This window comes from Dama dama, chromosome 7 (genome assembly GCF_033118175.1).
Source record: "Dama dama isolate Ldn47 chromosome 7, ASM3311817v1, whole genome shotgun sequence".
Lineage (NCBI taxonomy): Eukaryota > Metazoa > Chordata > Mammalia > Artiodactyla > Cervidae > Dama > Dama dama.
Window position 1 is genome coordinate 31,150,900 of NC_083687.1, and position 11,985 is coordinate 31,162,884.

An 11,985-nucleotide genomic window follows, 5' to 3' on the forward strand; every position below is an offset into this window, starting at 1 on the left:
TGATCCTACCTGAGTGTTATAAATCCTTTTGATGTTTAATGACAAAACTTCCTAAATAACTTGACTTCTAGCTAACTTTGGGATGCTTCAGAGGGCCCCTGAGATATCCCAAAGAGCTATTAAACTACCAGGGTTCATTGGACATGTTAAATTACATGGGAAGTACTGTTGAAGGGGTGATAAGTCTTTTCAGATTATACTGTATGGTTGATGTTACTAATATAGATATCCTAAAATTGTGTAAAGTTCATACAGATCTGATATGCCCTGATAAAATATGGTCAGTTATAATTCTAGTTATATTATAGTGTTGTGACCAGATTTTTTTGTCAATTGCAATAGAATCAGATTTTAAACATGCCTTCTATGGTTTTACTCTCATGCCTTTAGAAAAATAGTGCTAGTTCTTCAAGATTTATAGAAAATACTTTCTAAGATTAAGCAGATAAAAAAATTTTGTTGTTAACAGTAAGCTGGTACCAGACAGGAATTTGGTCTTCTCTCTATTTAGAGAACAAAGTATTCTTAGAATGTAGCTTTTGAAAACAGATTATGAATTTCTTTGCTTTTAAGTGATTTGTATTTGTTTTTAAAATCTTTTTGTTACTTTGATAAAGTAAATAAACATTATTTAAGATTATGGTACATGTAGACAAAGCTCATTCTGCTTCAACAACAACAAAAATAACCCCTCACAGTTAGACTTTTGCTATCCTGGTGTCCTTAAAACATGGCAATAGTCTTCTCCTAAATAAGGAAATTAAAAATGGATAAACAACAGCTGAAAATCAAAGAGCCAGGGCTATGGGAAATCCAAGATGGCCACTTGACTTTTCCCAGCTCCCTGACAGATCTCATTTTTCTTTGATGGATTAAAGACTTACCTGGCAACAGTGTTAATGCCTTCATGATGAGTTCTCCAAAAACAGAAAAAATTATGTTTCACTGAATATTAAGTTCTAGTTTTGTTAATTAAAGTCTGTGCTTACTAAGACTCACTTCTGAGATAGTTCCTTGCTACATTATATTGCTAAAAGTTTTAACTGAGTTATTAAAAAGGACACTCTAAGATTGTTTCTAAAGCTTATATCAGTAACCAGTCTTTGGATAAAGGTCAGATGCTCCATGATGTACAACCAGGAGACGAACACTTGTATATAACCGTTTAACTGAGTCAGATGAACTGGGGTATACCGGGCTATACCCAATAAAAGTTCTTCACTTAAATTTCTTGCTGGTGACCTTACTAATAACTGCTAGCCATATTATTTTCTATGTAGCTTGCTTCAGAATATTATTCCTTACATTACCAAATGTGTGACTGAGCCTGTGATAAAATGCTGACATGAAGTTTCATATGAGATCAATAATTGTAATAATGTAACTCTAGAAATGGGAAGAAGCAGCAAGAGGAAATATTTTCCTGGACCAAGAGGCTAGTAAGATAGGTATGGTCCAGAGACTTTTGCTACTTACAAGGCCTGGTCTAGTGACAACACATTGAGTGGCCTGTCAATGGAATCTTTGTTAGACCCAGGAATGAGCCTTCCGAGCACCAAGGGACACAATGACCATGAAATAGCCCCAAAACATAGTCAAATATGTGGCTATGAAGGGGTCATGCTGACTGGAAGTTGGCCCTTGGCAGCTGCCTCTACAAAGATTAAAATCATGACCACTACAAGATTCTGACCTTCAACATCCCCTCAAAGGGAGTTCAAGGTGGAGACAAAAATTAAGGCACTCTGTGCTCTGGGAAAAACCCTGAAAACAGGCCTCCAGTTAGTCGGATGTTTTCAGGTAAAGATTTTTATGAGTCCAAATTTTGCATCTTCTCATACCTAGAGAAGCACTAATGTCTGGACCTGGTTTTCCTGGCTAGCCCCACAACAGTTTTCCTACTTCTGTTAATCTTTGGGCCATGTATCTTTAACTTTCTTGTTAAGTTTGTTTCTCCAAGTAGTAGTACAACAAGAATATCCCCTGGCCAACACCCAAGCAATGCTAGAACAAGCTGCCTTATCATTCTGTGGACTCTCCGCTCCCTCTGTAAATGCACCCCGAGGTCCTCAGACTATTCTCCCTTTGAGATCTTATACAGGAGACCACCCCCAGTAATAGAAAAGCTCAAGGGAGACCATCAACAACTAGCTGACCTGGAGATGTCCCAACACCTCCAGGCCCTGGAAAAGTCTTCCACCATATTGCCTGAGAAACCTTAGAAAGGACACCCATTCCCTTGGACAACTGGGTTCATCCCTGTCAGCCAGGAGATGAGATATGGGTTAAAGATTGAAAAAAGGAACCACTTCAACCAGTTTGGACAGGCCTTCACATGGTCATCCTGGCAACCCCTATTGCTGTTAAAATTATAGGTGTCATCCCTTGGATCCACCACACCAGAGTCAAGAAGGCAGAAGCTTCCTGTGATGAGGACACCTGGAAAGCAGTACAGGACCCCTGACTAGTCAACGTGCGGCAGAAGCCTGAGGATTCTTCAGCCCTGCTCCAGCCACACTCCAGCAGCTGGCTGGTCAATGCACGGTGGATGCTTGAGGATCCGGCTGTCAAGATATCAATGGATTTTCATTGTCAACCCTGGCCTCTACCCTTAATCGGTATTATTGCTGTGCTTTTCATTACAGGACCAACTAGACTCCCTGGCTGAGGTGGTTTTACAGAACAGGAGAGGGCTAGACCTTCTGACAGCTGAAAAGAGAGGACTCTGTCTCTTCTTAAATGAAATGAAGAATGTTGCTTTTATGTAAACTAATCAGAAATAGTCAGAGACATGGCACAACAGCTAAGGGAACAAATCATAAAAAGGAGAGAGAAACTAGCTAATTCCTGGGGTAGTTAGAACAATATCTGGAGCTGGGCATTGTGGCTTCTCCCTTTAACAGGTCCTCTCTTCATGCTCTTTGCGATGCTCTTGTTTGGCCCATGTATTCTCAATGTAATTGCCAGTTCATAACCTCTTGGATTGAATCCATAAAGTTACAATGGTAATAGCTCAATATAGCCCCCTAAATGATGGGGAGCTCTGAATGTCCTACCAAAACATGAGATGATGCCTTCTACAAGTGACAGAAGCATCAAGAGGTGGGACTGAAGAGGAAAAGTTAAAATTTTACATAGCCTCCTGCTCCTTCTGCCTCTGTAACCCAGTTTGCTCCTTGTGAAGTCTAGTCACATAGGTCTCAGAAAGTGGGGACTCATAATACTAGGAACAGGAGATTATTTCACTCACCCTTGTCCTGCTCTTTGCAATCACTCTAGCCCCTGCAAACCCACAAACCCACTTAATCATGCCTGTCATGTATAAAAAACTCTGTAACCCCTTTGTTCGGGGCTCAGAGCTTGGAGTGTTAATTCCTCTGGGCCCACCAGTGAAATAAACCTGAGTTTTACAACTCTCTGAGTGTGGTGCTTGGTTTCTCAAGTACTGGTTTCCACAACAGTTAGAGATGGGGCTGATAGCCACAATTCTTTGGCACTCTTTCCCTTGAGAGGTAGGATTTATTCCCTCTCTCTATGAAGAAATATGAGGTTGGTCTTTGACTTCTTAAACTAATAGAATATGATAGAAGTGATGTTAATTCTAGTTATGGGTTTTTTCTTTCAATGACTAACAGCTTTTGCCTTAGTCTGTTGGCCCCCCGTGTCCCTGCATTATCCTTGCTGAGGCAGTACAGGGTAGTCACAAGGAGAAAGTGGAGGAAGAGAGAAAAAAAAGGGAAAGATTTTATCAGTTCCTAGCTATTCCATGTCCACCTGTTACAATGAGGAACTGGAGGGAGAAACACAGGGAAAAATTTTATCAGGTCCTAGCTATTCCATGACCAACTGTTCATGTTAACGTAACCAAGAGGCCCCAGACTTTCTTTAGCAGAGTCAACTCTTGCTGTTTTCTGGCCCATGGAATAACGCAATTTAATGAAACAAGTGGTTTTAAAACAGTAAATTTCAGAGTACTAGTGTGCTATCAGTCAGTTCAGTTGCCAGGTCATGTCTGAATCTTTGCTATCCCATGGACTGCAACATGCCAGGCTTCCCTGTCCATCTCCAACTCCCAGAGCCTACTCAAACTCATGTCCATTGAGTCAGTGATGTCATCCAACCATCTCATCCTCTGTCAGTCCCTTCTCCTCCTGCCTTCAATCTTTCCCAGCATCAGGGTCTTTTCCAATGAGTCAGTTCTTTGCATCAGGTGGCCAAAGTATTGGAGCTTCAGTTTTAGCATCAGTCCTTCCAATGAATATTCAGGACTGATTTCCTTTAGGACTGACTGATTGGATCTCCTTGCAGTCCAAGGGACTCTCAAGAGTCATCTCCAACACCACAGTTCAAAAGCATCAATTCTTTGGCGCTCAGCTTTCTTTATGGTCCAACTCTCACATCCATAGATGACTACTGGAAAAACCATAGCTTTGACTAGACAGGTTTTGTTGGCAGAGTAATGTCTCTGCTTTTTATTATGCTATCTAGGTTGGTCATGGCTGATCTTCCAAGGAGCAAATGTCTTTTAATTTCATGGCTGCAGTCATCATCTGCAGAGATTTTGGAGCCCCCCAAAAATAAAGTGTCTCACTGTTTCCATTGTTTCCCCATCTATTTGCTATGCACTGGGGGGACTAGATGCCATGATCTTAGTTTTCTGAATGTTGAGTTTTGAGCCAACTTTTTCACTCTCTTCTTTCCCTTTCTTCAAGAGGCTCTTTAGTTCCTCTTGTTTTATGCAGCAATATAAAATCAGAGCTCTATTGTTCTTCTGTAGTTCATAACCTCCATTCAGACTGGATTATAGAACAAATTACAGTTGACCAAAAAGCTAGTCTGAGATAGTTCAAGTGGGAATATACCTTATCCACAAATGCCTTTTCTCACCTATAGACCTGAATTGATGGGTTAAAGAAGACTGAGCAGGAAGATAGAAGTAGTACAAGCACGAGATCAGAACCAAGTTATTCGGGTATGCAAAAGTAAAAGCAGGAGCTTTGAATGGTCAATCCAACAGTTCAAAATAACTTTTATAGTCTTGCCTTTGTGTATATCTATGCTCAATCACTTCAGTCACGTATGACTCTTTGCAAGCTATGGACTATAGCCTGCCAAGCTCCTCTGCCCATGGGATTCTCCAGGCGACAGTACTGGAGTGGGTTGCCATGCCCTCCTCCAGGGGCATCTTCCTGACCCAGGAATTGAATCCACGTCTCTGGCATCTCCTGCTTTGCAGGCAGGTTGTTTACCCACTGAACTGGGAGGCCCTGTGTGTGTATCTAAACAATTATAATTGCTGATACCCTATCGTTGGGCCAACAGCTACTCCTAGGTACTGAGACACCAAGGAACATACTGCGTCTTTACTATTAGCTGCAAAAACATCACAAATTATGGCCTCATTGCTTTTACTTAGTATAAAGTTGTTGCCAGGTAAGGGGAAGGAGGAGGAATGGAAACCTACTCCAGTATTTTGCCTGGAAAATCCCCTGGACAGAGGAGCCTGGTGGCCTACAAGTCCATGGAGTAGCAAAGAGCTGTGACTGAACATGAGTACAAGGGAAAGAAAACTAATTTTGTTTATTCTTACTATTTTTCCTGTATTACATTATATTATATTGCATTACAGTTTGTTGAAATAGAGTAGGAAAACAAAACAAAAAAGGGGAAAAATTCTATAAATCAACATTTTCCATGACCAGAAGTTGAGGGAAAAAGTAAGCCACAAATAAGGAAAAGATATCCTTGAGATGCTTTTTCAACCTGCCTCCATTTTAAATAATATTTCACAGTAATTCTTGACTGTTTGGCCAATGACTTCGGAAAATCTCTAAAAATAGTGGTTCCCAGACTCCTTAGGTGAACCATTGTTTGTTTTCTGTTAATTCATGATTCAGTTCAGTTCAGTCACTCTGTCATGTCCAACTCTTTGCAACCCCATGGACTGCAGCACACCAGGCCTCCCTGTCTATCACCAACTCCTGGAGTTTACCCAAACTCATGTCCATTGAGTTGGTGATGCCGTCCAATCATCTCATCTTCTGTCATCCCTTTCTCCTCCCACCTTCAATCTTTCCCAGCATCAGGGTCTTTTCAAATGAGTCAGCTTTTGGCATCAGGTAGCCAAAGTATTGGAATTTCAGCTTCATTGTAATTCATTTTCTTTAATTATTATTATTTTGCTTCTTTGCTTGGATAATAAGAAATCATGACTACCTCTTAAAAATTCCCCTTCTTCAATCATATGAGCTAACATTTACATTTCTAACTGAGTAATTATGCTCCTAAATTAAAATCTTCAAATTCTGAAAGCGTCATAATTTTACTTCTCACATTAAAATGTGCTAATGTGGAGGGATCATAAAGATAGGCTTAAAAACAACCTATCTACACACTACATGGGCAATAGAGGCATATTTCTATAACTAAATACAGAGAAGAGCTTATTACAATATATAACAAATCAATTTTATCAACTAATATCTCAAAAACAAATTCAGCATTAGACTTTCATGGCTAGTATTCTATTTGCTCAAATTTACTTTCTATTACTTAAGAATGTATTGTTGAGTCCTAGACTAGACTTTCCCAGTTATTTTTCCTTTATACTATTCCCTCTGTTATGTACATGTATCAGTTTAGTTCAGTCGCTCAGTAGTATCCAACTCTTTGTGAGCCCATGGACTGCAACACACCAGGCTTCCCTGTCCATCACCAACTCCCGAGGCTTGCTCAAACTCATGTCCTTCGAGTCAGTGATGCCATCCAACCATCTCATTCTTTGTCATCCCCTTCTCCTCCTGCCTTCAATCTTTCCCAGCATCAAGGTCTTTTCCAATAAGTCAGTTCTTTGCATCAGGTGGCCAAAGTATTGGAGTTTCAGCTTCAGCATTGGTCCTTACAATGAATATTCAATGAATATTCCTTTAGGATTGACTAGTTTGATCTCCTTGCAGTCCAAGGGGCCCTCAAGAGTCTTCTCCAACACCACAGTTCAAAAGCATCAATTCTTCAGTGCTCAGCTTTCTTTATGGTCCAGCTCTCACATCCATTCATGACTACTGGAAAAACTATAGCTTTGACTAGACGAACCTTTGTTGGCAAAGTAATATATACGGCAAGCGATTTTGAGTAGCAGTATTATTTCACATCTCAACTGTCTCATTGCTTGTTTACTTATGCCTCTAAGAGTTCTCTAGACTTCTTCAAGTCAGGGACTCCTTCTGATCACCCTCCTCAAGGCCCCCTTTACTTCCTTGTTCCTCAAAGTATAGATCAGTGGATTTAGCACAGGAGTGACCACACTGTACATAATGGCAACAGTCCGGTCCTGGTCCATGGAGCTACCTGAGGCAGGACGAATGTAAATGAAAAAAACAGGGCCAAATAAAAGAACAACCAACATGAAGTGGGAGGCACAGGTAGACAGTGCTTTACGAAGCATGCTGCAAGAATGAGTCTTGAAGAAAAGATAGATAATAATGTAGAAATAGGAGAGAAACGTTAGAAAGAATGAGCCCATGGCAATGGTCTCTGTGACAGTATGAAGTAGCCACTCATTGAGGTCAGTGTTCCCACAGGCCAACTCCAGCAATGGCTTAACATCACAGAAGAAGTGATGGATGTGGTTGGAACCACAGAAGTTTAAGTGAGATGTCATTACTGAGTGCAGCAGGGCATGGAAAAAACCAATGATCCAGACAGTGACAGCCATCTGGGTACAGACCTGATGATTCATGATAACAGTATAACGAAGTGGTTTGCAGATAGCTACAAAGCGATCAAAGGCCATCACAGCCAACAACATGACTTCTGTACTGCCCAGGAAGTGGAAGAAATGAAGCTGGCTTATGCATCCCAAAAAAGAAATTGCTTTGTGTGTAGAGAGGAAGTTCTCCAGCATCTTTGGCAGAGTCACCGTGGAGTAGCAGATATCTAGACACGACAGGTTTCCCAGGAAAAAATACATAGGGGAATGAAGTCTTGGGTCAGAGATGACAACTATCAGGATGGCTCCATTTCCAGTCATGCTGACAAAGTAAATTATAAGAATAATAACAAAGAGAAAAGACTGCAGTTCCTGGATGTCTGTCATTCCCAAGAGAAGAAATTCAGTGATTGAAGTTTGGTTCAGCATCACTTTAAAAAAAAGACAAGATAATAGAGGAAGACAATCTTTAATGAGAACCAGTCCTTCCAGCCCAGGATTTCTTGGTGAGACAAATATGTTTTAAGGAATAGTGTTGTTGTTCTATACAATCCCAAATCAGAGGTAGTGCCATATTTGGACTATTAGATTATTAAATACTAAGGCCACCTATCACTTACGGTCTATAAGTCAAACATTTATTTTCTTTACAAGATTTGTCATTAGTGTTTTTTTTTCTCCCAGTAATTCAGAGTACATTGCAAGCCTGCTATGTTCTCTCATTGTGAACTTCTACATTCTTGTACAACTTTTTTTTTTATCTTCCTAAGTTAACTCTAATAGGAAGCAACTTTTTAAGTATTTCACCACACTGCTGTCTCTATAGCTAATAAGCTATCTTAAGTATTTTAAATTTAAAACAGTTGACAGGAATGAAAACATTACAACTACAAATTCTTTTTTAAAAAACCAAAATGTTCTTTCAAATAATAGTAATAACTTTTCCTCCTCTTAGAATGTTAGTGGAGCTAGTGGTGTTCTTATACTGATCTCTTTCTGACCCTCACACTTGGAAAAGTCATAAAACCTTACTGGGGTAAGAAATGTGCTGTGGTGTACTTAGTCGCTCAGTCGTGTCCAACTCTTTGTGACCCCGTGGACTGTAGCCCGCCACACTCCTGTGTCCATGGGGATTCTCCAGGCAAGAATACTGGAGTGGGTTGCCATACCCTCCTTCAGGGGATCTTCCCAACCCAGGAATTGAACTGGGGTCTCCTGCATTGCAGGCAGATTCTTCACCAGCTGAGTACCAGGGAAGTCCCGGCTAAGAAATAAGACCACATTAATCAGACAATAGCCAGAGGTATATTTGACATTTTATTACTGCTTTATGTGATGGTGAGCTTAGTTTTCCCCTACAATCTGAGAAAATATAAATTTATATGTAAATATAAATTTTCTCAAAACAGGATCCCCAAGTTATTACTTTGATGACAAATGTTATTATGCTTCTTTTCTCTAGTTGCCCTGGGACTCTTTTTCATTTCCCAAATTGCCAAATCCCTGGATAAGAAAAATTCTTCCTCAAATGAGCTCACTAGTTCCTTATTTTACCCTACACTGATCTCTCTTTGAAGTATGTATGAGTTCAACCCTCTTAAAATCTTATGTTTTCTGAATGATTTGCTTTCTGAAGTTCCATTTTCATTTTGTCTTCAATAAATTTGCTCTTCAAATATTAAGGAATATTCTACCCCAAGTGCGGTTTACCTTCTTCACTTCTAGTTCTGTTGCAGGACGGGGGACCCCTTCCAGGGCCCAAAACTGGGCTCTTGTCTAACACTCGGAAATAAATTGTCTGAGGAGACACATCTGCTGACAAAGCAAGAGATTTTATTGAGAAAGGGGACCAGGGTGGAGAGCAGTAGGGTCAGGGAACCCAGGAGAACAGCTCTGCCACATGGCTCACAGTCTCAGGTTTTATGGTGATGGGATTAGTTTCTGGGTTGTCTTTAGCCAATCCTTCTGACTCAAAATCCTTCCTGGTGGTGCACGCCTTGTTCAGACAAGATGGATGCCAGTGAGAAGGATTCTGGGAGATGGTCAGATATGTGGTGTCTCCTTTTGACCTTTCCTGAACTCTTCCAGTTGGTGGAGGCTTATTAATTCCATGTTCCTTACCAGGACCTCCTGGTGTAAAACAACTCATGCAAATGGTTACGATGGTGCCTGGCCAGGGGGGGTGGTTTTAGTCAGTGTGATTCCCCTAACAGTTCAGTCACTGTGTCACTGGCCAAGTCTATGTGCTTTAAATCAACTCTCTCCCAAATTGTCACAAATTTCTCTCAGTTGAAAATTGTGTTTTCTCTTTTGATTTTTGTATGAAATAAAATTCTTATTTTCTACTGCAGGGATGCATTAATTTTAATTTCATTGGTGGGACTGAAGCCTTTTCTTTAGTGAAGGCTAAAACTCCTAAGGAATTGTAAGGAAATTAGCTGTAATGAAGTTTGATATTTGACTAAACTTGCCCTATTTACTGAAAGGCAGGAAACCTTTTGAATCTTTTTTTCCTCTATTATTTACAAAGTATATTGTTTTCCTTCAGGTACCCTGACAAAAGCAGATATAATTACATAAAATTGTTTCCTCTTTGTTCCTTTTATTTGCTGATGTAATGATCTAGCCCTTGTATATTTGAGGGAAGGGGCAAAGGTGGGTAGAAGACTTATAGATATGAAGGCACTGAGAAAAAAGTAAGAGCTGTAAGGAAATTTGTATAGAGATGCCGATATTGGAGAGGTGGATAGTTCAATTTTGAGAAATAACTGAGGGCAAAAGAAAATGATTTGACTAGAGTAAAAAAGTGAATGGACTGGGAAACACTTTGAGGGAAATCATAGAGTTTTAGGTTTATCTCTGAAAGAAAAATTGAGAAAATTATCTGATCTGTACACATCTTCGAAAAGGGTTATTTCAAATAACTCAGTAGATTTTTTTGACAACATGTATATTTTATTTAAATAATTTTATCATCACTGTTTAAAATAAAATGATATTCCAAATATCATCTTGGTTTTCTGACCAACCCGAAAAATATTATCAAAAATTATTCTGGGAGTAAACAAAACATAACACACACACACACACACACACACACACACACCTTTCTTAATTTCTAAAGAAAATTAACAATTAGATTCCTCTGTTTTAAATTATTCCTTTCACTATGTCAATATTTAGACATTAAAGATTCAGTATGAAGAATGTCTAGAGAAGCAGGAGCATTGAATGAGGACTGTGACACGGCAATACAACTGTGGGAAGTAAAGTGCCTTCATAATCCACAAACACAAAGAGGAGTCCATCATAAGACAGGAAATCAGCTCTTAACACTGGGTATTAAAAAAAAAAAAAAACCAAAAAAGCAAAACAAAAAAAAAACCACACTGGGTATTTAATTTTCATACTAGCAAGCAGACAGATCACTTACTAAGAGATAGAAAATATGGGCAACTTCCCAGCCGGTCATCTGTTTTATTCTCTTACCTGATTGAGTATTCAGATTCATAGGTAAGAAAGCTTTTTAGGTTGACCCTCCTAATGATAAAAAACAGTAGAAAAATATTTGAAAGGATGGTTCTTGCTGAGATTGTAGTATAAGCTCTTTATTTTGAGAAGTCTTTTCTTCCCTTTCTGAAAATTTGCCTGCCTTTTTATGGGTCATATATTCCTACATTAAGAAAATCCTAGGGGAGAATGTCTCCCGGGTACTGAGAAGAATTGCTCTAAGTAGAAACACAATGGTTTTCACACATACAACATGATGAGGTAAGCTTGGGGAATTCTTTTCTTTAGTTCCATTTGGTTTTTTTCATTCTTCCTATTTTCTTTACTGTTTTTGTCCCTTCGTTTCAGAATCATAGACAGTGGTAGGATTTCAGTGGCTATTCAATGTCCTTTCATTTCCTAGGACAGGGGTACAAATTCACTTTTTCATTTTGGAAATTATCTTGGAAATACTCTTTGGTGTATATGATGAAAAGAAAATTGGTAATATGAGTTAAGGAATGGGAATCACATTAGCATCATGGCAGAGTGAGATGCTCCTTGTATCTTTCCCCTTCAATTTATAACCAGTAAAACACCCACAGCTCAACAAGGTGCCTCTGCCAAACACACCAGGATGTCAGAGAATACTACTCATCTTTTCATCTAAAAGAGGGTGGACTGAAACCCATAAAGGAGGCAAAGTTGAGCAACAGCAGAAACGGTGCCTACAATCCCAGCATACCCCTTGTGCCCTGGCCACAGCAGCTGGTAACAAAGCCCCAGAG

At 39.6% G+C, this 11,985-nt stretch overlaps 1 protein-coding gene across 1 annotated transcript; it reads right to left on the reverse strand.

Annotated features, from left to right (window-relative positions):
* Positions 1 to 7,210: 7,210 nt before the first annotated feature.
* Positions 7,211 to 8,137, reverse strand: LOC133059112 (olfactory receptor 12D1-like). The gene has a single exon (XM_061146149.1). It carries the CDS (start codon positions 8,135 to 8,137, stop codon positions 7,211 to 7,213), a length of 927 nt encoding a protein of 308 aa, XP_061002132.1.
* Between the last annotated feature and the right edge of the window lie 3,848 nt (positions 8,138 to 11,985).

Bases quoted from the DNA above. Each gene is read 5' to 3' on its own strand.
- LOC133059112 (XM_061146149.1), bottom strand. From the start codon at position 8,137: ATGCTGAACCAAACTTCAATCACTGAATTTCTTCTCTTGGGAATGACA.